This window comes from Oratosquilla oratoria, chromosome 2, assembly GCF_046742065.1.
Source record: "Oratosquilla oratoria isolate Oo_2021 chromosome 2, ASM4674206v1, whole genome shotgun sequence".
In the NCBI taxonomy this organism is placed as follows: Eukaryota; Metazoa; Arthropoda; class Malacostraca; order Stomatopoda; family Squillidae; genus Oratosquilla; species Oratosquilla oratoria.
Genome location: NC_134778.1, coordinates 64873972 through 64901213, shown reverse-complemented (window position 1 = coordinate 64901213; position 27242 = coordinate 64873972). Strand labels below are relative to the sequence as shown.

The window sequence follows — 27242 nt, the reverse complement described above, 5'->3', positions numbered from 1 at the left end:
CCCTCCTCTCTTCTCCTCCCTCCTCTCTTCTCCTCCCTCACCTCTTCTCCCTCATCTCTTCTCCTCCCTCATCTCTTCTCCCTCCTCTCTTCTCCCTCCTCTCTTCTCCCTCCTTTCTTCTCCCTCCTCTCTTCTCCTCCCTCCTCTCTTCTCCTCCCTCCTCTCTTCTCCTCCCTCCTCTCTTCTCCTCCCTCCTCTCTTCTCCTCCCTCCTCTCTTCTCCTCCCTCCTCTCTTCTCCTCCCTCCTCTCTTCTCCTCCCTCCTCTCTTCTCCCTCCTCTCTTCTCCTCCCTCCTCTCTTCTCCTCCCTCCTCTCTTCTCCTCCCTCCTCTCTTCTCCTCCCTCCTCTCTTCTCCTCCCTCCTCTCTTCTCCTCCCTCCTCTCTTCTCCTCCCTCCTCTCTTCTCCTCTCTGCTATCTCCTCTCCTCCCTCCTCCCTTCTCCTCCCTTCTCCTCCCTCCTCTCCTCCCTCCTCTCTTCTCCTCTCTCCTCTCTTCTCCTCTCTGCTATCTCCTCTCCTCCCTCCTCTCTTCTCCACCCTCCTCTATTCTCTCTCCTCTCCTCCCTCCTTTCTTCTCCTCCCTCCTTTCTTCTCCTCCCTCCTTTCTTCTCCTCCCTCCTTTCTTCTCCTCCCTCCTTTCTTCTCCTCCCTCCTTTCTTCTCCTCCCTCCTCTCTTCTCCTCCCTCCTCTCTTCTCCTCCCTCCTCTCTTCTCCTCCCTCATCTCTTCTCCTCCCTCCACTATTCACCTCCCTCCTCTCTATCCTCCCTCCTCTCCTCTCTCTCCTCTTCCTTCTCTCCTCCCTCCTCTTCTCCTCCTCTCTTCTCCTCCCTCTTTCCTCCCTCCTCTCCTCTCTCTCCTCTCTTCTCCTCCCTCCTCCCATCTTCTCCCTCCTCTCTTCTCCTCCCTCCTCTCTTCTCCTCCCTCCTCTCTTCTCCTCCCTCCTCTCTTCTCCTCCCTCCTCTGTTCACCTCCCTCCTCTCTTCTCCTCCCTCCTCTCTTCTCCTCCCTCCCTCCTCTCTTCTCCTCCCTCCTCTCTTCGCCTCCCTCCTCTCTTCGCCTCCCTCCTCTTCGCCTCCCTCCTCTTTTCTCCTCCCTCCTCTCTTCTCCTCCCTCCTCTCTTCTCCTCCCTCCTCTGTTCACCTCCCTCCTCTCTTCTCCTCCCTCCTCTCCTCCCTCCTCTCTTCTTCTCCTCCCTCCTCTCTTCTTCTCCTCCCTCCTCTCTTCTTCTCCTCCCTCCTCTCTTCTCCTCCTCCCTCCTCTCTTCTTCTCCTCCTCCCTCCTCTCTTCTTCTCCTCCTCCTCCCTCCTCTCTTCTTCTCCTCCTCCTCCCTCCTCTCTTCTTCTCCTCCTCCTCCCTCCTCTCTTCTTCTCCTCCTCCTCCCTCCTCTCTTCTTCTCCTCCTCCTCCCTCCTCTCTTCTTCTCCTCCTCCTCCCTCCTCTCTTCTTCTCCTCCCTCCTCTCTTCTTCTCCTCCCTCCTCTCTTCTTCTCCTCCCTCCTCTCTTCTTCTCCCTCCTCTCTTCTTCTCCTCCCTCCTCTCTTCTTCTCCTCCCTCCTCTCTTCTTCTCCTCCCTCCTCTCTTCTTCTCCTCCCTCCTCTCTTCTTCTCCTCCCTCCTCTCTTCTTCTCCTCCCTCCTCTCTTCTTCTCCTCCCTCCTCTCTTCTTCTCCTCCCTCCTCTCTTCTTCTCCTCCCTCCTCTCTTCTTCTCCTCCCTCCTCTCTTCTTCTCCTCCCTCCTCTCTTCTTCTCCTCCCTCCTCTCTTCTTCTCCTCCCTCCTCTCTTCTTCTCCTCCCTCCTCTCTTCTTCTCCTCCCTCCTCTCTTCTTCTCCTCCCTCCTCTCTTCTTCTCCTCCCTCCTCTCCTTCCTCCTCTCCTCCCTCCTCTCCTCTCCTCCCTCCTCTCTTCTTCTCCTCTCTTCTTCTCCGTCCTCTCTTCTTCTCCTCCCTCCTCTCTTCTTCTCCTCCCTCCTCTCTTCTTCTCCTCCCTCCTCTCTTCTTCTCCTCCCTCCTCTCTTCTTCTCCTCCCTCCTCTCTTCTTCTCCTCCCTCCTCTCTTCTTCTCCTCCCTCCTCTCTTCTTCTCCTCCCTCCTCTCTTCTTCTCCTCCCTCCTCTCTTCTTCTCCTCCCTCCTCTCTTCTTCTCCTCCCTCCTCTCTTCTTCTCCTCCCTCCTCTCTTCTTCTCCTCTCTTCTTCTCCTCCCTCCTCTCTTCTTCTCCTCCCTCCTCTCTTCTTCTCCTCCCTCCTCTCTTCTTCTCCTCCCTCCTCTCTTCTTCTCCTCCCTCCTCTCTTCTTCTCCTCCCTCCTCTCTTCTTCTCCTCCCTCCTCTCTTCTTCTCCTCCCTCCTCTCTTCTTCTCCTCCCTCCTCTCCTTCCTCCTCTCCTCCCTCCTCTCCTCCCTCCTCTCCTCCCTCCTCTTTCTCTCTTCCCTCTCTTGCTCGCTTGTTTGCTCACTCACATATTGGTGTACGGCTGGATTTTTATTAATGAAATGGATAAGATTGTAAAAGTGTGTTTTTCCACAATAGGTTCCTGTATGACCTTGAACTCCCAATTGAAGAGAAGATTCGCATTATTGCACGCAACATCTATGGAGCGGATGACATAGAGATCAAGCCAGATGCCCAAATTCAGATTGATAGATACTACAAACAGGTAAGAAAAGTTCTCCCCTTCCATTGTGATAGCTCATATTTTTGTAGTGACAGAATGAAGATAGGGGTGAATGGAGGATGTGTATAGATGATTCTGTGATGCATGAGGGGGACTGAGGAGGGGATGGGGGGTGAGCAAATATGTGTGAAAAATAGATTTATTTCTCCCTGTCTTCTCCTTTTCTGCTTGAGAGGGGGTGTCGCAGATTTAATGAAGCGGCCTTGCTGTGCATGCACTGTCTTGTGACACTGCTTCTGACCCAGGGCAGTGGGCGAGATGCAGGGATGACCCATCATCCAGGAGGAGCCAAGATAAGAGGGTGGATGGGAGTGGAGTATGTTGGGAATGGAATGGGTGGGATTGGTTTTTATGCCATTTTCTGGCTACCTCCCTTGTAAGGGGGAAAAAAGTCTTTGGTATATGTATGTGGTGGTGGTGTTTGTTGTGATGGAGGTGTTTGTGTATTGTTTTTGGTGGTGATGGTCTTTAGTTATGTGACAGGGAAGAGAGGAGTGGAGGTTGGGATGAATTATAGAGAAAAAGAGGGAGATATCTAGTCTGGAATAAATCAGTCTGATGCCCTAGGTTTCTCTATCAGATGACCTATGGCCTTCAGGTAATTGGCAAAAGTCTCTGGATGGGACCACAAGTCACTCAGAGAAGATGTTGTGCTCTCAGGATGGTTAACGTGGGGCATTATAACTCGAGGTGTTTTGTGTCCTCTGTGTGGTGGTTGCATTTGTGGCAGTGTGAATCTATGTCCAGGCCTATTATGTTAGTACTGGTTTAATGGAAGATGGTGTCACAGTGGTTCTTACTAGGTGTGAGGGTTTCTTCAAAGAGCGTATGTCTAGCGGTTATTAGAGTATCGAATTTGATGGTCTCTTGAAAGGCTTCATTAGTGAATAAAATATTTTTGTGTGGATCCCTGGCTGGAATGAGAAATTTTGATAAATAGGAATCCAGGGATGAACACGGGTTGTAAGAAGGAATGATTGTACTCATGGCACTGTATTGACTGGAGATGTGAAATTTGAAGGAAGTGCCTAAATGTATTATAGAGGAAGTGTTTGAATATTGTAGGTGTAAAGAGAATGGATAGTGAAATGTAGAAGTGAAATAGAGGTTGAAGGTAGAAAGAAGTGGCAGATAGGGTTGAGCAAGGAATTCTGAGATGGCTTGGACATGTAAAATGAATGAATGAGGGAAGACTTGCTAAGAGTAGAAAGCAAAAGGGGATGGAGTGAACTTACACCAGTTCCTCTTCATTCTTCACCCTCACATAAGCTCTATACGTATAAAGTCTTTCGATTACCTTAAACAGGTGCTCCAACATCCCATGTGTCCATGACACACTCCATAATGCCTCTGTCAACCCTGTCGCATGTTGTCTCCAAATCTATGAAAGCCCAACATCCTCAACCTTTGCTAAAATTTTATGTACATGTCTTACTACAAAAACTACTTGTAGACCCCTTTACTCTTTTGCATTCCATCCCAAACTCTTCATGCATACATTTAGATAATTTCAGCTTTTCATTCTACACCTCATTGTACTCACTACCAGGGCATTATGTGCCAAACTTCCATACTTCCCAACCTATTCTCTTGTACCCACATCTGACACTTACACCAGTAAACAGATTAGTGAAACCTTTCCAAAGTTTGACTTGACCATCACAACTCAAAAACATGAGTATCCAAGAGCTAAAGTCAGCATTTAATGTCTTAACTATTCCATCCAGGAAAAGCTAAGGTAAGAGGGAGGGTGGAGGGGGGTGGAGTGTATGGATGGAATGGTTTTATGCCTTTTTCTTTTTGGCTACCTCCCTTGTAAGGGGGAAAAAGCCTTGGTATATGTATGTAACTATTCCATGTTCTGTCTTTGCTGCAGGGTTTCAGCAACCTACCAATCTGCATGGCCAAGACACATCTGTCGTTGACATCCGACCCAAGCATTAAAGGTGCTCCCAAGGGCTTCACCATCCCAATCAGGGATGTTCGTGCATCCGTTGGTGCTGGGTTCCTTTATCCTCTAGTTGGGACGGTGAGTATTGGAGTAGGTTAATTTTCTAAGTGCAGAGAATGGAAGTTCTCGTACTATTGTTTGCTGCTAGCCAGAGTTGAACAATTTATCTATGATGGCTTCTGTGCAAAATGTATTGAAAATGTTTTAAATGTTGTGTTAATGGGTTACTCATCCTAAGTTGCTACATGGATGTGATATCAACATAATAGTTCTCAGTCTTTCAGTAAGAGTATTCTAAGATTGACATTGTTCTGAGTTGCTTGTATTGTCATTAACAAGTATAATGTCATGCATGGCTTTCCTTTGGTTGTGAAGGTTCTTAGATCATGCCGCATGTCAAAGAAATTGTGAGTTGTGAGGATGAGTGCATGGCCCTTTACCCTAGGCATGCAACTACTTGGTTTCCAGTGGTGGTCATTGTAACCTTAAGATGTTTCCCCTGAACAGTAGTCATAGCTTTAACAGATTTGACCACAAACAACATGGTGGCTTAGTAAATGCATTTCATTTTACTCAATGCCAGACCATTTTCTTTAGCTGAAAAAAAAAAAATCTTAGCTTTAAATGGTCTTATGTTCCAAGCCTTCTATATTGAGGGCCCCACAGCTAAGTAGCACATTAGCCCAAACAAAAATTGAATTTGTACAGGCATCCATTGGTATATGATCGAGTTACATTAGTAGGAAGTTGCTCGGAAATTGATATCACTTGGTTCACTTGGAATAGATACCAAGTCTCTTGAATCAAGGATTAATCATACAAGCCACCCAAGGCAACTGAAAAGTGTTTGTAAATATTTTAACTAAATTAAAAAAACATTTAAAGAAAATGGCATGGAATTAAACTGTGAACTGAATCCTCCCCCCCCCCCCCCAAAAAAAAAAATGGGGGTAGCAGTCATACCCTCAAGAACATAAAACCCTTTCAGTCATTCCTCTCATCTTGGCACTGTGAAAACAAAGGATCCCTATTGCTCAGTACACATCTTGGATCAAAAGCAGTGGAGAGGAGGACAGCTTTTGTGCAACAAGGCCCAAAAGCCATAGTTGATTACCTCCACAGGTTCACCACATGGAGAACTGACAAGGGACTGCCCCCCACCTGCTATTGGCTGGTGACACAGTCCCACAAAGTTTTCCATATAGAACCCACAGTCATAATAAAAGGAAACTTAGAAGAAAGTATAATTTCTATATTTCAGCTAATAGCTATAGCCCTCTTCAGGAAAGTACAGGTTACAAGAAATGATAGAGACATAAATACAATTGAGATGCAAGTGGAGGAGAAATGGGCATAGCTAGACATAAGACATTCAGTCACACATGGCGGAGTCAGAAGGAAGGGGATATGTGGGTAGAGGTGTGAGGTCAGAAGGGATGTGGGGTCAGGAGTGGTGGGGGAGTGGGGTCAGGAGGGTGAAGATTTTTAACCAAATGGCTTGCACTTAACAGTGAGATTATGTCTGGGGACCATTAACCTTTGGAGATGTTCAAGCTTGGACATTCTTCTATTAAGGCGGATTCAACAATTTTTCCTTCCACTCCACCACATGTTTATTTATCTCCTCACTTGCTAGTATAGCCACTCCTCTCCTTTGTCCTCTTTTCACTCCTAACACCCTCCCAACTACACTCCTAAACTCGCTCTCTTCTCCCTTTCAACTTAGTTTCACTCAGTGCCAATACATTTATCTTTCTTCTCACAAACATACTACCTATCTCTTACCTTTAACTATCATCTGTACCACATCCACGCACATTAAAAGACTCAAACCTTAAGGTTCTGGTTGGAAAACTCCTCCCAGACCCTCTTATGCCTTTGCATTTTCAGGCATGTCCCCTTTGGGTGTACAGAGAGTAGAATGCCTAGTTCTGCCCCCATCCCATTTTTGTCGCCTTTTACAACTGAAGTGGGAACACTTGGTGGCAGTATTCTTTCTCCCCTCCCACAGGGTTTGCAAAAAAAAAAAAAAAAAAAAAAAAAAATTAATATACAGGGAAGTGGTGCAGGACAATATTAAGAGTGGGGGGACTGTTGCGGTATAATAAAATAGCTTAATTTCTCTTTGAATAGAAATTTCCTCCATCACAGAGAAAATGTGTGGCTCTGGTCCATAGGGACACCCCCTATAGATTCGAAAGTATTAGCTGCACGCTACTGAGCAGCTTTTAACCCCCACAGTAACATGCAGCCAGTACCCCAGACAGGGTAACCATTGTATTTCTGCCTCAGAGTGAGTAGGGTACAGATCATGTTGAAAATGTACATGAATTTGAGGGTAGGTTTGATAAGTTGGAGAGTAGATGGGACCCAACGAGCACTGCTTCTTTCCTGTACACTATGATTACATAAATACACCAATGCAACACAGATAAGTCTAAATTTTCCTCTAAGAACAAAATCTTTGGGAAGACCTGAGGAGCATTGCCAACCACTGTGGGCCTGTGGGTTTTCCACTTAATGAAACATCAGGTGGTTATTCATTTTTCTCCTTGCTCAGCCATGTGGAACTCTTTCCTTCAGTAAGAAATTATATGTAATTAGATTATGAATCTTGTTGGCCAACAGATCTTTGCGTTTCTTAACCACTTTAGTAGGATGACACCTACATAGCTGTCATGAGGCATGAGTTACACGAGGATGCCGGCGTCAGCATCTTGATTATATATACTGTATACATATATATATATATATATATATATATTTTTGTAGTTGTACACGAGTTACCCCCAGATTCTGTGAACTACTTTGATCATGTTTTCTGTGTTTATTATCACTCAAAGTAAAAGAGAACGAGTAATACGGCAGTGACTTTCTATTTTATAATGAGAGTAGTGTGATGCATCGTTCATATGGCACCAGATGCAGTGCGCGAGAATTTGACTCGTAATCAAGTGGTTAAATACTGTGCAGAATAGCAAATGATCACTCAAATCTGCTGAACATTTAAAGAGGTGAAAACAAACCAAAGCAAGGGTCAAGGAGATAGTGTTTGAACCCTGCCATTGGTAAGTTAAACTAAGGGCTTGGTTCATCATTAAATTCAATGTTACAAAGTCCTCTGTAAGGAGCACCATCCTAGCCTCCTGATAGGGGGAAAGTTTGTGACATCAAACCAAATCACCATCATCAAATGTAAAGTTTTGACTTTTAAGAATTTAGGGGAATGTCTGTTGAGCAAGGAAGGGAGAAGGCAGGATATAAGGGTGAGTAGAGAATGGCTGTGTATAAATACTTTTAATGAAGCGGCCTTGCTGTGGATGTGCTGTGTCTTGCGACACTGCTTCTGACCCAGGGCAGTGGACAAGGTGCAGGAATGACCCGTCTTTCAGGAGGTGCTAAGATAAGAGGGAGGGTGGAGGGGTGTGGAGTGTATTCAGGGATGGAATGGGTGGGAATGATTTTATGCCTTTTTCTTTTTGGCTACCCCCCTTGTAAGGGGGAAAAAGCCTTGGTATATGTATGTATCAATACTTTTATGCAAGGAATGGCGGTAGGCAGTGGATAGTGGGAGGGAGTGGGAATGGTTATGTGTGAATGGTATTTTGATGCAGCCCAAAGGAATTTCTCCCTGTCTTTATTTACTGCATGATAGGACAGAGGGGAGGGTCGCCAATTAAGTGAAACAGCCTTGCTGTGGGTGCACCATGTCATGCTGCATAACTTTTGACCCAGGGTATTGGGTGGGAGACAGATGACCCTTCATTAACGAGGAGCTATGATGGGAGTGAGGAAGGGTGGTGAATGCGAGTGGTTGTGTGCCTTTTTACTTAGCTGCTTATCTTATAAGGGTGAAAAAGCCCTTGTTATATAGATAGAAATGTAAAAGTTATGCACATATGTAAAGACACCAAAAATGACTTTGATATTTAAAAAAAAAAAATGGTGTAATTATCATTAACAACTGTAAAAAAATGTAAAATTTGTATTTCTTCCACAGAAAGTAAGTAGGACATTGAGATTAATAGCACAATTTTTAGAAATTGAGTCCAACTATTGTCAGCCTTGGAATATGCAGATTCTATGGTCCCCAAAACATGCTAGAGATGGATTAAAAATGATATAGCAGCAAGCCACAAAACTACTAAATGTTAAAGCAAATAACACTTGACACAGTTCTTAAGATTTTAAAAGGAATTGGTGAAATGACAAGCTTGAAATTTTCTTACAAAATGCTAATTGAATAGGAAATAATTGCATCAAACTGTCAGGATACAAATATAATCTAGAAGTAGGTAGAAACCACATCAACAGTGAATGGAACAAGCTTCCCTCTGAGATGATTGAATTTAGTACAATATAAAGTCTTAGAATTCACTTTGATAAACTATATGCATGTGTGTGTGTATATATATATATATATATATATATATATATGTATATTATATATATATATATATATTATATATCTAGGAGGTGCTAAGATGGGAGGGAGGGTGGAGGGGTGTGGAGTGTTTTCGGGGATGAAATGGGTGGGAATGTTTTTGTGCCTTGTCCTTTTTGGCTACCCCCATGGTAAGGGGGAAAAAAACCTTGGTATATGTATGTATGTATGTGTGTATATATATATATATATATATATATATATATATATATATATATATATATATATATAATATATAATACACACACCAAGGGCTTCCACACACACACAAACCCCTTATGAGGGAAGTAGCCAAGTTTAGGGCACACATTCATTCCCACCCATTCCATTCCCTCCCATTCCACTCCCTCCCATTCCACTCCCATCCACCAGCCTTGTTTCCCTCTCACCTAAGCTCCTTGTGGATGAAGGGTCATCCCTGTCTCCTGCCCACTACCAGGGTCGGAAGCAATGCAGCAAGGCCACTTCACTTAATCGGTGCCCACCCTCCACCCTCTGTGACCCCTCATGCAGAAAATAGAGAGTGGGGAGAAATCCCTCGAGGCTGTATCAAAGTATCATCCATACACAGCCATTCTCCACTGACCCCTATCCCCTGCTTTCTCCATTCCCTTTTCAACAATCATTCAACTTTCTCAAAGACCTTTTCATCCCATCCATCTCCTTTTTTTTTTAACACTGAAGCAAAATGTGTTTATATTTTTCTCTGACCTTGTAGAAAACCAATGCAGCAGAAACATTAAGAAAAGGAGGTCTTTGTATTGAAGTATATGAAGGGACTAGTGACTAGTACATGCAAAATTCTGAATACTTTGTTGCAGAAAATCTGCAGCCCCCAGGAAACAAGCCATGGCCACCAGTTTAGCCCAAAAATCAGTCCAAGATTTTTTGTTTTTTTTTGAGTGAATGTAGGATAGTCATATAATGTTGTCTTCTATGTAGTGGTTGCATCAGGGGGAATTGTTCTGTTTTCAGGCAGATTCTGTGTAGAGGTTCTGTTTAAGTGAAGACCTGAACATTTTTCATTCCAGTGCAATTCTTGCTTTTGTTGGTAATAATTTCTCTGGGTTGATTTTTAAATGTTTGCAGTCCTTCCCATGAAATATTAAGTGAAAATGAGAAGTACACAGTTCTACACTAGTCCTAAACACCACTGCTGGTAATATTCTTACGTTACATTTCATGGTTTGTGTAATGTCACGGATGGATGAGTTCAAGGCTCTTGCATAGAATTTTAACTTGTATTTATAGAGGAGAAATAAGAAAAGATAAGGTGCAAGCAGTTATTAAAATTATAGCAGGTAAGGCACGTGGGTTAGATGGGTGTTATGCGCAATGTCTGAAGAAGGGAGGTGCCATGATGGTGGACTGGCTGATGAGGTTGTTTGTCTAAGGGAGGATAGAGTGCCAGAGGACTGGAAGAGTGCCTGTATAGATCTGCTTTACAAGGAAAAAGGGGGCATATGTGAGTAGTAGTTTCAAAGGGATGAGTTTGTTGAGTAGTTGGGAAGGTTAATGGGAGGGTTTTGATTGATAGGATTAGGAGAGGAACAGGGAGTAATTGTTGAAGAACAGTGGGTTTAGGAAAGGGGTTGTGTGGATCAGATTTTTGTGGTAAGACATATTGAGAAAGCTTTAGTAAAGGGTAAGGCTGTGTTTTGGGCCTTAATGGATTTGGAAAAGGCTTGTGACAAAGTGGACAAGAAGGCACTCTGGGAGGTTTTGCAGATATATGGGATTGGAGGGAAGATGTTAAGGGCAGTCGAGTTTTTACAAGAGTAGTAGAGCCTGTGTTAGAAGTAGAAATGGAGAGATTGAGTGGTTTGAGGTAAAGGTAGGACTGCACCAGATATGTGTCATGTCTCCATGGCTGTTCAATATGTACACGGATGGAGTGGTGCAGGAGGTAAATGCAAAGGTAATGGGCAGAGGATTGGAAAGGGGTAAAGAAAATTGAGAAAAGTGGGAGATAAGCCAGTTCTTTGCTGACAACACTACCCATGTGGCAGGATCGGGGGAGGAATTAAGTTAGTGACAGTCTGGGAAAGTGTGTAATAGGAGAATATTGACAATGGACAAAGGGAAAGGATGGCAGCAATATTGAAGAGAATCTTAAAGGGGAGAGGCTGGAGGAAGTGGATAGCTTTAGGTACTTGGAGTTGCATGTGGTGGGAAAGGGAGGAGTGGAGGTGGAGGTAGATTGTAGATTGAGAGAAACAATTAATTATCTTGGGATTAAAAAGTGTAATGAGAAATAGGCATTTGGGAATGGATGCTAAGGGTGATTGTACAGACAACACTGTACGAGGCAGAGACATGGAACATAAGAGAGGAGTTTAAATGTGTTTGAGATGAAATGTCTGAGTATTGTAGGGGTTACAAAGTTGGATAGTGAGAAATGAGGTGAGGAGGAGAACGGGTGAAAAAGGAGATGGGAGATAGGGGTTGATGAAAGAGTAATTGGATGGTTTGGACACAGAAAGAATGAGTGAAAAAACGATTAGTAAAAGAAGTTTGGAAAGTGGAGGTGGGTTGAGTGAACATGTAGGGGTAGTTGAGGATGAGATGGATAGACAGGGTGAAAAGGGTGTTGAGCAAGATGGGGACTGTCTGTTGAGGAAGGAAGGGAGAAGGCAGAAGATAAGGGTATGTGTAGAATGGCTGTGTATGGATGGTACTGTGATGAAAGGGAGTGGGAGTTCAGGGGGGGGGGGGTTAGGGAGTGGTTATGCGTGGATGATGTTCTGACGCAGCCCGAAGGAATTTCTCCCTGTCTTCACATATCTGCACGAGGAAGGGGGGTTGCCAATTAAATAAGCAACCTTGCTGTTGATGTGCTGTGTCTTGCTGCATTGCTTCTGACCCAGAGTGATGGGTGAGAACAGGCATGATCAGTCATCCAAGAGGAGCCAAGATGAGAGGGAAGGTGGTGTGGTGGATGGGAGTGAAATGGGTGGGAGTGGAATTATGCCTTTTGACTTTGGGTACCTCCCAGGTAAAGGGGAAAGAGCCCTTGTTTTCTTTATTATATATATATATATATATATATATATATATATATATATACATATATATACATATATATATATGTATATATATATATGTATTTATATATATATATATATATATATATATGATATATATATATATATATATATATATATATATTACAGGTGAAAAATGTAATCCCACATTTGTCAATCACGTGAAAACCACTGTTGGAGCAGAAAAGACTGGAGACAGGCAGGGAATCTATTTTGATTGCAAACTGTAATCCTCTTCAGTAGATACCTACTGAAGAGGATTGAAGTTTGCAATCGAAATATATAGATTCCCTGTCTCCAGTCTTTTTTGCTCCAACAGTGGTATGTATGTATTTTTATGCTTTATAGAAATTTTCTGGTTTCTTAGGGTAGATATTTAATTTGTGTTGTTTAATGCTGCTTCATAATGCTTTTTGTGGGCTTTTTCTTTGTAGTGGGATACCATGAAGTGGATCCATAATTGTAGCATTTCTGATGCAGTATAAAATTTTACCACTGTCCAAATTCTTTGGCTGCTGACACTCATGTTGTTTCTTATTTGCCATAATTGTGAAGTCTTTAATGTGTGGGGTGATGGATAGTATTGTATGTGAGGATACGAGTTTTTGTCCAGAGGGAGAAGTTGACCATATAGTCTAACCATTAAGTTCCTTAGAAATTTAAGAAAGGGATAAGTAGTGTTACTGAGGACTTCAGGGATGTAGTTTTTATTTATTTATTTATTTTTTTTTATTGGCTTTAGTTCTAGCTTGAGGTAAATTTTCTTGTTCTTGGCTTTGTTATTGGTATTGGGCTTGTTGGGTTATGATTAGATCTGCATACATGAGACTTGTTGTGCACTAGGTTTTGGGCAGATATTGCGTAAATTTAACAGCATTGATGAAAGTATTACTCCTAGCGGGATCCCATTTGGTCACTGATTTTATCTGTTTATTATTATTATTGTTTTTTTTTATTTATGGTTAATGTTGTAAAGATTTTTTTTGACAGGATGTTTTTGAGTGTGTCAGAACAGTGGCTTAAAAATAAGACTTTACCTCACAAATCATCAGTGACATTACTCACTCCAAACAAATGGAAAAAATAAAAAATAAATGATAATAATCCAATAGTACAAATAAATGGTCAAACCCCTCCAGTATGATAGAACCCAAAAATTCTGGATTGACTTTTGATGTATAACCTTTGGCCCACACATCAAGAGCTGACTGAAAATATATTGAAAATGAACGTACTAAAATCTGTCACAAGCATGGGTTTTGGACAAGGAAATCAATCAGCTATAAATGGTTCATGAGAACCACATTTAACTATGCTTTCACAGCATAGATTCCAAATATTAGGAAAACTGATACCAAAAGTACCCTAATAGAACTCCTTTACACTGAGACCAAAATCCTCCCCATGAAAATGATGGGCATAAAGTTCTATGCAAGAGCCCTCATCCCTACACCCCCATCTCATTGCAACACACAAGCACAACCAACTTGGGGTGGGGAAGCATGCAACATATTACTTGAACAGCCACACCTTCCACCTGCACTGCACAACACATACATACATACATACATACATACATACATATACCAAGGCTTTTTCCCCCCTTACCAGGGGGGTAGCCAAAAAGGACAAGGCACAAAAACATTCCCACCCATTTCATCCCCGAAAACACTCCACACCCCTCCACCCTCCCTCCCATCTTAGCACCACTGCACAACACATCTGTACAAAAACACTTTACACAAAAACACGTTTACATTTAGATAATAAATCAAGCACTTGAAGACCAGCTACCAACCACTCCTCTACAAACCCATCCAGACATTAGCTTCACAGGAAAGAAAAAAGAACCACACCTTCATGACTGCATTCATCAGTCTCCAACACTAGGACAATACCAACACAAAATAGACCTGGCCACAGAAGTAAACTGCCTCAGGTGCAGTTGTCACACAGAAGCCACTGAATACCTCATCTAGCACTGACCCACCTTAACCACATTCTGAAAACTTAATATTACCTTCTTGTAACTTGGGGGGGGGGGGAATCCAGTGGCTAATGCTGAATACCCAGAGCTGCAGCTTTCCTGCAAGAGAGACCTGGGCAATGGATTTTGATTGATCAGCAACCATATTTGTATTTGTTTACATCATTGAACTGTTTGGTGGCACTTTCTTGTATAATCAATCAGTTGTACCTTAATTGATCATATAGTGATGGATGTCTGTATTCCACCATGTATATGGGATTAATGTGTGTAATCTTTGATGACCTTCACTCCCCCACAGACCCTGATATAATTCTGAAGACTATACTTGGCTTCGTCTTTTGACATGTGGGCCACCATTCACTGGGGGCAGTGTTATGGAGAATCTCTACTTGTATTTTTCATATAGCAAGAGAAAAAGTTCTGTAAGAGATGGAGAGCCATTCCACTTATTCCACATGGTTCTTGTGATTTTTAAGGCAGTATTTAAAATCTTAGAGATTTTAGCTTAACTCATGATTACTTTGTTCAGTATGGAGGACATGATCAGCATTTCAGGGATCTCAAGTGGTAGATCCAATAACAAGGGTCTAGCCCTCAGCATAATCTCTAGTCTTGTAAATCGTCTTGTTTCACAAGATGGCCCACTTGTTGAAGGGTGGAGTAGTTTCTAAATGTAGTCTGTAGTTCCCAAGCCCTTAATAGTCCTTTGATCTGCATAAATCTGTGGGAAGTTGTCAGTGTGAGCTTGAAGGTCATACTTAGCCCTTCCCTTGTCACTGTAGCAGAAAGATCGAGTTGTGCCACGGCCGCCGCCCCTGGCCCGTGGCCTCCACTGGCTGCGGCGCCTCAGATGAAGTACTTCATCCCACAGAAGGTGAGTCAGAGTGCCCCAAGGGATGAAAACTGGGCGGTGTCATATACTGGGATTGTGGAATGTCTGGGTCAGTGTTTGTCTTTTTGAACCTGGTTTTCACATTGGTTCTGGGAGTAGTAGTATAAGTATCGGAAATTCAAGCTTTCTGTGGTTAAGGTTAAAGGGGACTTCAGTATTTAGGCAAATGTACTTTTCACTAGTGTTTCCTTGCACTTCTTTGGAAGGACAATGGTCAAAGCTTCTGTTAGGGGACTTGGCATACCATGTTGTCTCATAAAATTAAAAAGAAAAAGTAAATAGATAAATCTACATTGAGAGGAAATGTTAGAGGCAACAACTTTTTTGTTTTTTCATTTAATTATTCAGTATATTGGGTCATAAAGATGACTGGCAGAATGAAGATTTAAAATATAAAATTGTTAGCCAAAAATCCTAATCATGGTGATGAAAGCTGTAGCTCAGATAATTTGACTGCACTGAATATTTTGAAGTGTTGGTAGAGTCACAATTTTTGCACCTACCTACAGTGGTCTTGTGGTATTTGGATGTAATGTTCTGCATGTGGGAGGGAATGGAGACAAGGATAATTTAAAGATGTATTTTTATAATGGACTAATGGAAAAGCATGCAAATATGAGACCTCAAGTCTCTAAGTAGCTGAATGTAGAATGATAAATATTTGAATACATGAATAAAGTGCTACTGCATGTTCCTTTGGTGTGTACTTAAACTAAACCTTTAAATTTCAAACCTTGTTTTTATTCGCTATGCAACTTTTCACCCATGATCTACGAGTTTGTCAGTTTTTGCTATTCATTATTCACTAATACAATCAATCATTACCAAATGCAAAGTTTGGTTTTATGATCCCAAATGCATGCTACTAAGTCTTCACCTAGAGACTATGGTCCTTGCGCTCTAAGGAGTCCAGTCAAGGCGTAGCATACACCATAAGCCATTCTGACAAATCGGCTTCAGTACCTGCCATTCTTATTTCCCATCTATGTGCTATTTGAATATTATTTTATTATTATTATTATTATTATTATTATTATTATTATTATTATTATTATTACTTTTTTTTTTTTTTCTATGTATATAGTAAAGGAAGCAGTATACTAGGGGTGATCAGAAAGTAATGACAGTCGGACTCGTAGCTGAGAGACTATAAGTGTTGGGGGGGGGGGGAGCAAGGGGCAGCAAGTGTTGCCTGTTGTTACATGTTTGAGCTTGTCGCTGTTTGTCTAGCTTACATTTTATCGTTGCGCTGTGCGATTGCGTCATTGTTGGTTTGCCTCTCTAACCGGAAACATGGATTTTTCGAAAGAAGGCTGCAGACCCTACACCTTCACAAGGTGGAAACTCGGGAAAAAAGCAACTGAGATCAGAGAGGAATTGTTGCAAGTTTTTCCCGAGTCTACTCCATCACTGGAAACTGTTTCCCGCTGGATTCGAGCTTTCGCAGCCGGAAAATTGCAGCTAGAAGATTATCATCGTCCTGGCCGCCCTCGGACATCCGTGACCGAAGCAACGACGGTCCGTGCGCGGGCCATCATTGACGAAGATCCAACTGTTACTCTTCGATTCTTATCCTTGGAGCTCAGTGTCAGTTATGGGAGCGCACATGACATCGTGCATGAACACTTAGGGCTGAGGAAGAAGTGTGCTCGATGGATACCTCATTTGCTTACGGAAGAGCAGAAGAGCGAACGGGTGTGGATTTGTCGTCTATGGCTGGCTGAATTCGAGCCAAATGGTCCGAAACGGTTCTCAGATGTAGCTACCGGAGATGAGTGTTGGATTTCTTTCTTCACCACCAGAGACAAGCAGTCTAACATGGTGTGGTTGAGTGATGAAGAACCTCGACCTCAGATGCTGAAGGAAGGATTTCGCAGCAGGAAGCGCCTTTTCACCACCTTCTTCAATTCACAAGGACCAATGTGTGTGGATGTAATGCCTCAACAGTGTACTATCACAGCCCAGTACTACACTGATCACGTCCTTCCTCGAGTCCTGGAATATCAGGCCAAGACTGCACCAACCCGTCGCCGATCGCGCCTTTTGCTGCACCATGACAATGCTGCCCCCCACAAAGCTCGCCTCACTGTGCAGTTCCTGGAGCAGCAGGGGATCACACTTCTCCCCCACCCACCCTACTCGCCTGACCTTGCTCCCTGTGATTTTTTGTTGTTTCCAAAGATCAAGGGTGCGATCGCAGGGAAGCTGTTTCATCGCATCCAAGATCTGGCGCGAGCAGTCAATTCAGAGCTACGAGGTATATCGGCTTCTGAGTACCGTGAGAGTGCTTCATGAAATGGCGAAAGAGGATGGAACGTTGCATAGAGGCAGGAGGGGAGTACTTTGAAGGAATGTAGGCCACTATTTGGATTTACCTCTGTACCGTGAAAATATATGGTATCACTGTCATTACTTTTTGATCACCCCTCGTAGTAAGATTATCACTTTTTAGGATTACAACAACAATTTGAACAAATTCTATGACACATGGCTGTGCTTTTTCTCCATGTTGCCATGCTGAGGTCACACTGGGTGACCAAAGATGGTGATGATCTGATGATTGGTGGTCAAATTAACAACATTGTGCAATCGGGAATTCTCACTTCTGCCCCACCCTGAATGGACTCCTTGAACACGAGGACTATAATGATATGAACCTGCAGAGATGAAACCGATGTTGGAGAGAATCTTTTGACTGCCATGGTCCAATAGTGTCAATACCTTCATCTCTGTAGGTGCACTCCTGATGGATTAGAACTATCACTAAAATGTGCCCAACATCACTTTGACCAACTTATTTTGATTTGTTTATTTTATTTATTTATTTATTTTTTCTCAAGTTGGCAACCTGTACCTATCAAATCCCCTCTGTCCTCACCCCTTCTCTCTCTGCCCTCACCCCTTCTCTCTCTCTGCCCTCACCCCTTCTCTCTCTGCCCTCACCCCTTCTCTCTCTGCCCTCACCCCTTCTCTCTCTGCCCTCACCCCTTCTCTCTCTGCCCTCACCCCTTCTCTCTCTGCCCTCACCCCTTCTCTCTCTGCCCTCACCCCTTCTCTCTCTGCCCTCACCCCTTCTCTCTCTGCCCTCACCCCTTCTCTCTCTGCCCTCACCCCCTCTCTCTGCCCTCACCCCCTCTCTCTGCCCTCACCCCCTCTCTCTGCCCTCACCCCTTCTCTCTCTCCCCTCACCCCTTCTCTCTCTCTCCCCTCACCCCTTCTCTCTCTCTCTCCCCTCACCCCTTCTCTCTCTCTCTCCCCTCACCCCTTCTCTCTCTCTCCCCTCACCCCTTCTCTCTCTCTCTCCCCTCACCCCTTCTCTCTCTCTCTCCCCTCACCCCTTCTCTCTCTCTCTCCCCTCACCCCTTCTCTCTCTCCCCTCTGCCATCTCCCTCCTCTCCCCTTCTCTCTCCCCTCTGCCATCTCCCTCCTCTCCCCTTCTCTCTCCCCTCTGCCATCTCCCTCCTCTCCCCTTCTCTCTCCCCTCTGCCATCTCCCTCCTCTCCCCTTCTCTCTCCCCTCTGCCATCTCCCTCCTCTCCTCCCTGTCTCTCCCCCCTTCATCTCACTCATTTCCCTTTCTCCCCCACAATAGTGTTCACTCTTACACTTCCCCTCATCCATGCTTAACCCTTTCATTCTTTCCTTCCTATTATCCCCTCTTTACCCACTAGTTCAAGAATATTGCTTTGTCATTGTATACAGTATCATGATTATTGTTTTGAATTCTTTGCAACATTTTCCCCCTGTATATACACTCCAGCCATATGAGGTAATGTAATTTTTTTTTTTTTTTTTTTAATATTTAAATGGCCTTCATTTAGCATGGAAGTTTGTAACCTGTAGAAGTATTTATTTGGGCATTAGTTCTGAGTAGTCACTCTTCTTTGTCAGTTTGTACCATCTATTAGAAGACTTATCCCCACCACATGAACAAGTATTTGTGTGCTAGTACAAATTAAAGGGAAAGAGGGAAATCAACCCCCCATTCCCACTTTATTTTTGAAAAGATGGCAAGGAATTACCATGGAACAAATGAATCTGACAACTCTGGCTAGTATTCATGAATATGCATGTTATTGTTTATTTCCTGGGGATCAATGATGTTACTTACAAGGGGTCTTGCAGAGCAGATGTCAGGGAGTCTCTCTGTTACCTGTCTTCCAAACCTATCAGTACACCTCTGCATAAGTGCAAACCCGAGGGAGATCACGTGGTCTCTGAACTAGTTTATATCAACATTTATGTTCCCCACCTTTTTTATACAAGGTGAGCTGACAATTGATGACTGCTCCCCTCACATTACAATAAGCTGATGACAAACTGTCAAACAAGTGCAACTCAGGCAGCAGTAAGTTTCTTAATTCAGAGTGCCTCAGGACCATTGCCAACCCCTGTGAAAACTGTTTCTAATCATTGAAACTCATGGTAACAGTTATTAGCTCTACTTATGATACATGCATGCACTCGCTGTTTGGGAAAAGGCACATTGGAAATTAAAAATTAACAAACTGCTATTATTTATGGTTTCATAATAGTTATATTAATGTACTACCTTTGCATGAATCATGTCTGTCATGGCTTTGTTTTATGGAAATTTAACTTGAATGATTAATCTTGTTGAACAGTACAATATATAGGTAACATAATTTATGTTTATGCACTACTTTATATTTTATCAGTTTGATGGTGAAGATTTTAAAACCATAAACTTGCCCATTATTATTAGTGTCATGATTATTTCTTCCATAGTTTCAGTTGAATAGGTCATAACTTATGTTTTGTGTAATATGAAGATCATTTGAAGGTTCATGGCAAGCAGATTTGTTGCAGTGTATATGCATAGAATTGTTAGCCAAAGGTCTGATAGAACAACACATAATCATTGTATGTCATTATTCAGCACATAAAAGTTGATGTGTATGTAGGAAGAACAATCCATTTTTATTTGGGGTGTAGTCTGTCCATAGTGGGATATTTTGTATAAAATTTGATATGGTTTAACGTCACAAACTCCCCCCCCCCCCTTACCGGAAGGCTAGGATGGTGCCCCTCACAGAGGGCTTTGTAACAATACTTGAGGAATAGACCATTGTGCTTGCATACCTATGAGAGCATTACCAAGTACATGCATGCTATACAGGTTGTGAATGCAGTTCATGCCCAGAACCTAGCAGTAATTGAAAATGTTGTGGCACTTTTTCATTGCCCTGTACTGTTTGTTCTTTGTGTTTTGCTTTCATTCCATGCAACTTTGTTCTATGGGACTATGGTAGCTTTGCATTGTGTGTGCATTTAATTGATCTTGTTTATATATTTATATTTTTACTTTGCCAATCCAAATTTAATGAAGGAAAGAGAAAGGGAGGTAGAGGGAGAGAGAAGGGGAGGGAGAGGGTAAGAGGTCCGATTAAAGAGTACTGGGATGGTTTGGGCATATGGAGAGAATGGCTAAAGAAAGACTAACAAAAATAATGGAAAGTGGAAGTGGATGGAGAGAACTTGAGGGGAAGAGTGAGAATGATGTGGCTGGACAGGATGAAGAGGGTATTGGAAGCAGGAGAAGCATGTCAAGCAAGGAAGGGAGAGGGTAAAAGATAGGTACGAGTGGAGGGTGGTTTATGGATAAAGAAATGATATGGCCTGAAGGAATTTCTGCTATGCATGTTTCTCGAATGGTTGAAGAGTGGGGGTTGCCATTTCATATTGGAACAGTTGGGATAGACCACCTTCAGCTGTTAGGCCCAGCTAGAGAGGTTCTGTATCTTGCTGTATTGCCTCCAACCTGAGCAGTGTGGTGGGGGACAAAGTATGACCTTTCATCCATGAGAAGCTAAAAGAGGAATAAAAGGATCATGTTTTTGGATGGATGTAGGGTGGATGTGTGCTTTGATTTAGCCATGGTCATTATAAGGGGTAGAGGGTGGAGGGAAGTGGAGAGTATTAGGGATGGAATGGAAGGGAATGGTTTTTATGCCTTTGTTTTTTGGCTACCTCCCTTGTAAGGGGGGAAAAAGCCTTTGATATATGTATGTATGCATTATAAGGGGAAAATAGCCTTTTGATGTCATGATGTGGGTGATGAAGAATGTAGCCATGAGTGTTTGGCAGCGGTTTGGAATTTGTTGATGAAAGTGAGAGGTGATCCAATTGTTTGTAGATGATGTACTGGTGGTAAAGTGTGAGGATAGACTGAAGCAGTTGGTGATTGTTTGAAAGGGTTTGTGGGAGGAGAAAGCTGAAAGTTTAATGTGAGTAAACAGTGACTACATGTACAAGAAGTGATAGTGGGAGGTTGTAAGCAAATTTGAATGATAGGCTGGTGGAAACAGAAAGCTTGGTGTTGAATGGAGGAGTGGAGATGGAAATGAATATGTCAAGAAGGTATGTAAATGTGTGAAAAGAATGAAAAGTGTTAGAAATAGCTGGAGATAAATTCAAAGAAAATGTTAAGAGTGGTTGTGCCCATGGCAGTGTATGGAGCAGAGAATTTGAATTTGAAGGAGACAGAAAAGAGTGGAAACATGTTGAGATGAAGTGTGAGAAGTGAGTGTAACAGGGATTGATAGTGAGTGAAAAATGTAGAGGTGAGGCAGAGTTGTGGTAAAAAACTGTCAGAAGGGGTAGATCATTGTTCTGATAGTTTGGACATGTAGAAAGAACGAATGAAGAAAAAAAAGTGGAAAACGGAAGTGGAGGGAGTGAACTTTAGAGGAAGACAAAGAACTAGGGGCATGGACAGGGTAAAGGGAGAATTGGATATAAAAGGAATGCCCATCAACTAAGGGAGAGTGCAAAAGATGGGAGTGAAGAGAGTTTTTGCAAATGGACGAGGAAATGACATGGCCTGAAAGGATGTTCATGTATGCTCTATATTGAGTGGATGAGGATTTTGCTATATAGTGAAATGGAGTTAAACCAACTCTGCTGTTGTGCCTTGCTGTGGAAGTGGTGTGTTGCTGTATTGCCTTTGACTTCAGTGCTGTGGCAGGAAATGAGGATGACCCACTCAAGGGGTGCCAAGGTGGAAGAGACGATGAAATGGGTTTTAGATGGGTGTAAAGGCCTATAGGTATACATTTATGTAACAACAGTAATAGCATGTACAGTATTCTCATAATGGGATAGCAGTCTTCACTCAATGTTAATCTTTAAATTTCTACCATGCATTCTTTTTGCTACCATTCTGAAATCTCATTCCCCCAGATCCACCTTTTGAGCATATTATTTCAAGGAAAAAAGTGCTGGTGAATTATCAGTATTATAAGTTATTGGGATACATTGGTTGTACATATTTGATTCATATTTTTGGTGTGCAAGGAAAGAAGTCTGGAATTTTAGGTTGGCAGCGTGTATCTAGTTCTCAGTGCAGTTGATATTGAAAATGAACAGAACACATGGTAATGTACACTTCTGTATGCATGAATTTCGAGCATTGTCAGACAAACTTGTTTATCTTCAACTTTGGTAACTGTATTGGTTGTGCCAAAGCAATGTATTGTAGTCATGGTGTAACCTGTTCATTTCTGCACATAGTATATATAAATTGTTACAGAGAGCAGTGGGAAGTACATTTTAAGTGTAAGAGCTTCATGTAATTTGCATTCATTTAAGTTTTTATAAATAGAAGAAGCATTAGGGAATGTTCAGTAGAAATATGCTGAATTTGACAGCATTAACATGTAGTAATTGTATTCTCCTCAACAGATGAGCACCATGCCCGGCCTGCCAACTCGACCCTGCATCTACGATATTGACTTGAACCTGGAGACGGAAGAAGTGCAGGGACTTTTCTAAGGATATCATGATATGGATTACAATAATATGAGGGAAAAATGTACCGAAACAAGTCGTAAAGTTCCTAATATGTCCCATTGAGGAAGGGTTTAAAGTTAGGTCAAGGTGAAAAGCATAATTTTGGGAGGGGAGCATGGCAATTACCTGAAAGAGAATTTTTTATACTAGTAATTTGACTCGAATAAGTGTTACTTTAATAAGATGAAGAATTGGATCACAAAACAAGTGATGAAATGTGGACTAAGACATGATACTTTTTATAACTTGTAAAGGAAGTAAAGCAAAATGATTTTGAAAATGTGTAGGCTTGTTTCGGTTTGTACTATTTACTATGCATGTCAGGAGATTCACAGGATCCCTGATGGAGGAAATGGGATAAGTTTGCTCAAGTGGATATCAAATAGATTAGGAAAAGGAAGGGTAGGCTGTATCAGCCCCGTAATTGAACATTCCAAAATTAGCAACCTGTTACCTGTTATTCTTGGCTCAGACAATCTTCAAGATTTTTATTTTCTTTTTGTATTTTTCTGTTGTGCACAGTATGGAAAGATTGATGCCAGTTATAAAGTGCCATACTTGTTGATTATTGATAATTTTGTTGAAATAAAGGAAAGTAGAGAGTATATTTCCAGAGTACCCTGTATTTTAGATATTATACAAAATGTATATGAAGAGGGTGTGTGATATGACTTGGTCCATCCCACTTATGGGAGATGGGTCCTTTCATACATGTGTGTGTGTATACATACATTGTGGAAATTGGTGCTTGGCAAAAGAAAATGTTCTTTGTTAACCCAGGGGTATTCTTCAGCCAGATGATGTGGCAAGAGTTTGAAGGAAAAGGTTAACAGCTCTACACTCAGTCTTCATGAGTACATAACAAAGGCCATAGAAGGGTGGAGCTGAAGCAAACGCCGCCCATCAAAACCCATTCATTGCCACTACCATCTTAGCAACTTGTGGATTAAGGGTCACCCCTGTTCCCCTGACAAAGTGAGATTGGGTCAGAGGCAACGCAGTGAGACTCAGTGCCTTGGCAGTTAGTTTTGTGCCCTCCTCCACTCGTCCTCAGTTACAGAAGTAACAAAAGTCCAATTTAAAGGAAGGTAAAATAATACTTCAGGTTCAGGGGGGAAGCACAAATTAAAAGTAGAAGTATTTAGGAAAGTTGAGCATTGTATTCCCTTCTGAAGTTGTTAAATTTTTCAATGGTTACCTTGTCAGGTTACCCCAGAAAATATTGAAGTTGTGACCTGTAAAGTGTTGACTTTTGACAAGGAAATAAAAGTGCATGGAGCCAAGTTGTCATACATTAGGTATGTAAAAATGATGCCATATGGTAACAAAAACTTGGGGGGGTGATGTCACAGGCAGAATGTCACGAGTAAGCTATAATCAGACTTGCTTGGATTGGTGTGCATCATGGGTATAGACGTGGCTTACAATTATGGTGTAACATTCAAACCCTAGGCAGTATTAGTTTATTGGTGTCTTTTCCGTTTTAGTTTGTTAGCCATCGGAAGGGTAGGGGCACTTTCTCCGCCCTGGTTAAGTATAAAATTGGAGGTAGACTTTGAGGTATTGTGTTATGGGGCAGAGACAGATACAACTCTTATATTGAAAGCAGAAGGAATTTTATGTAAGTGCAATAGTCATCACATGTTTGTGGGAAATTGTTATTTTTCTTTTTTCCCTTCCCTCAATAAAATATGAAGTCTACATTTATGCTGAACTTTAAGTTGTGGATTGGGCATTACTGACAGGGTGGGGTACTTCAATATCATAATCCAGGACAGATGGGATAGTTCAGACAGTTGTGGACCTTTAGATTAGTATAACTTTATATATGCTCAATTCTGTATGCAGAAACAATCAGACTATATTTTTATAGGTATAGGTGGTTACAGAATACATAAACTATACATTCTAGTTTACATTGGAAAATGTATTGGTACGCTACTTTGTTTAATAAATTGTTGTGCTTCATTAGTTGTGCTGTATAAAGCCATCCAGTGAAGCCCATAATGAAAGTTAACTACAATTGCGAAAGGTTCCAAACAGAAGTAGGGTGTCATCTAATGTTGACAGTATCGTACTATAAATGCATTTCTCCTCTGTGGCAGGTTATCCTTCCTTGCTGCTAAGGTTCTTGTTTCAAGTTGGAAGCAGGTTTTTTGGGTCATTTTGGCTATGGTGCTTTCAAAATTGAGTAGTTAGACCTTGTTCATTCATGTTTGCTCTTACCTTGGCAATAAAAGTTAAGATTATCATGGTTATGTTTGTATATATTCTAATACTGTTATTTGAAATTTTTGTGAGATATGGCTTATGAATTGTTGCTGGTAACAAGGTTTTATAATTTGAATAAATGAATTAAAATTGAAGTCTTGTTTTCTTTAAGAATACTGACCCACAAAGTGAAGGAAGGTAAAACAAATACATACATACACATACCAAGGCTTTTTCCCCCTTTCAAGGGAGGTAGCCAAAAAGAAAGGCATATAATCATTCCCACCCATTCCATCCCTAAATACACTCCACTCCCCTCCTCCCTCCCTCTTATCTTGGCACTTCCTGGATGATGGGTCATCCCTGCACCTTGTCCACTGCCTTGTGTCAGAGGCAGTGTCGCAAGTCACAGCACATCCACAGCAAGGCTGCTTCATTAAATTGGCAACCCCCCTCTCCATCCCCCCATGCATAAAAGGAGAAGACAGGGAGAAATCCCTTCAGGTTGCATCAAATTTAAAAGAAAAATAATAATAATGATGAAGTAAAAAAAAAAATAATAAATTTGAAAGTGGCATACAGATAGGAGTAAGAACCAATGTCATTGACACAAAGTATACGGTAATTGAAACACTGTTCATATATGTGAAGGAAAACACAACATATTGCAGTGGGGAATTGATCTGTTGTCCCAGTTCACTTGCAGGAAACACTGTTGTATAATGAGGAGGTGGGGGTTAACCAGCTCCTGCTATGGAAGTGACTTCTGCATTGTTTTTAAGCAGAGCTATGTGGTGGGGAACTTGGGTGACCCTACATCCACAATGGGAAAGACTGACTGGGTCTTGGATGGGTGTACATTTTGACTAAACCATTCCCATATAAGGGGTAAAATTACCTTTTGGTGTATGTATGTAATAATGCTTAAAGCAAAGTTTGGTAAGGAGAGGTATAAGAGGGACATATACCAAGTGCTTTTCCCCCTTACAAGGGAGGTAGCCGTTTCCAACTTTATCCAACCTAGAGATGTATGAAGAAACTAAAGGGCCAACTAGGATACTAAGGACAACCAAGAGACAAAATTCAGTCTAATTTATGTTCATTGAAATTTGTAATGCTAGGATTAGAAAAAAAAGTCTAACATGGTAGTAAAGAGCCAACACTGAAATACACCAGTATCAAAGAAAATTGTTGCCAGGCAGTTCACAATAAACTGCAAGGTTCTATACAAAGATAAAATCTTGTAGAGATCAACCCAGTAGAGAAATCACTCTTACGAGAAGAATTGCACCAGCATATCCATGTTCAGGTCACTACCCAACATAAATAGTCTATGCCAAGTGCTTTTTCCACCTTATAAGACAGGTAGCCAAGTCAGAAGACACATACCCACTCTCATCCACTATGCTTTACTCCCTCTTGTCATAGCTCCTCATGAATGAAGGGTCATCCCTGTATCCTGACCACTGTCCTAGGTCAGAAGCAATGCAACAAGACTACATCCACAGCATGGCCACTTCACTTGATTGATCCCCAATCTCCATCTCCTCATGCAGAAAATATAGGAGACTTGGAGAAATCTTTAGGCTAATGTCATTCACACATAATCACTCCCTACTCTGCCCCCCATCCCCCAACCCCTCCCATCCCATCATTGCATCACAGCCTTTCTCCACTCACTCCTATCTCCTGCCTTCTCCCTTTCTCAATAGACATTCCCCTCTTGCTTAAAGCCCCATTTACCTCATCCATCTATCTTATCCTTGGTCCCCTCAAGTTCACTACTTCCATCTCTGCCTTCCACACACCTTTCACTAATCTCTCTTCACTCATTCCTTCCATGTGTCCAAACCATCCCAATACTCTTTCATCAGCCCCATTTCCCAACACCTTTTCCACCCCTGCTCTCCTTCTCACTCTATCCAGCCTTGTAACCCTTAAATTCTTTTCTCAAACACATTTAAACTCCCGCCTGCCTTAAATTTTGTCTACCTCATAAAATGTCATTAGCACAATCACCCCTTCATATAATTTCCTTGCATCCATTCCCAGATACCTATTTCTCAACACTTTTTAATCCCCCACAGAATTTACTTGCTTCTCTTAGTTTACAATTTACCTCCACTCCTTTTCCTGCCACGTGCGACCCCAAATACCTAAAACTATCCACATCCTCCAGCCTCTTTCCTTTAAGACTTCTTATTTATGGTAGAGCACCCCTTCCCTCCCTTGTCC

General features: G+C 42.1%; 1 protein-coding gene across 4 annotated transcripts in view; it reads left to right on the top strand.

The window, feature by feature from the left end:
• Positions 1-25162, top strand: part of pug (pug C-1-tetrahydrofolate synthase, cytoplasmic) — a 76253-nt gene extending 51091 nt beyond the window's left edge. For 3 of the 4 annotated variants that reach the window (XM_076209926.1, XM_076209915.1, XM_076209932.1), the window contains exons 21-23: positions 2520-2646; positions 4541-4693; positions 22689-25162. In XM_076209926.1, coding sequence (XP_076066041.1) covers positions 2520-2646; positions 4541-4693; positions 22689-22778 — 370 coding nt within the window. In that variant the 3' untranslated portion in view covers positions 22779-25162. Of the gene's footprint in view, positions 1-2519; positions 2647-4540; positions 4694-14875; positions 14968-22688 lie in introns of all 4 variants that reach the window. The other variant, XM_076209920.1, reaches the window with a different exon arrangement.
• Positions 25163-27242: the final 2080 nt, after the last annotated feature.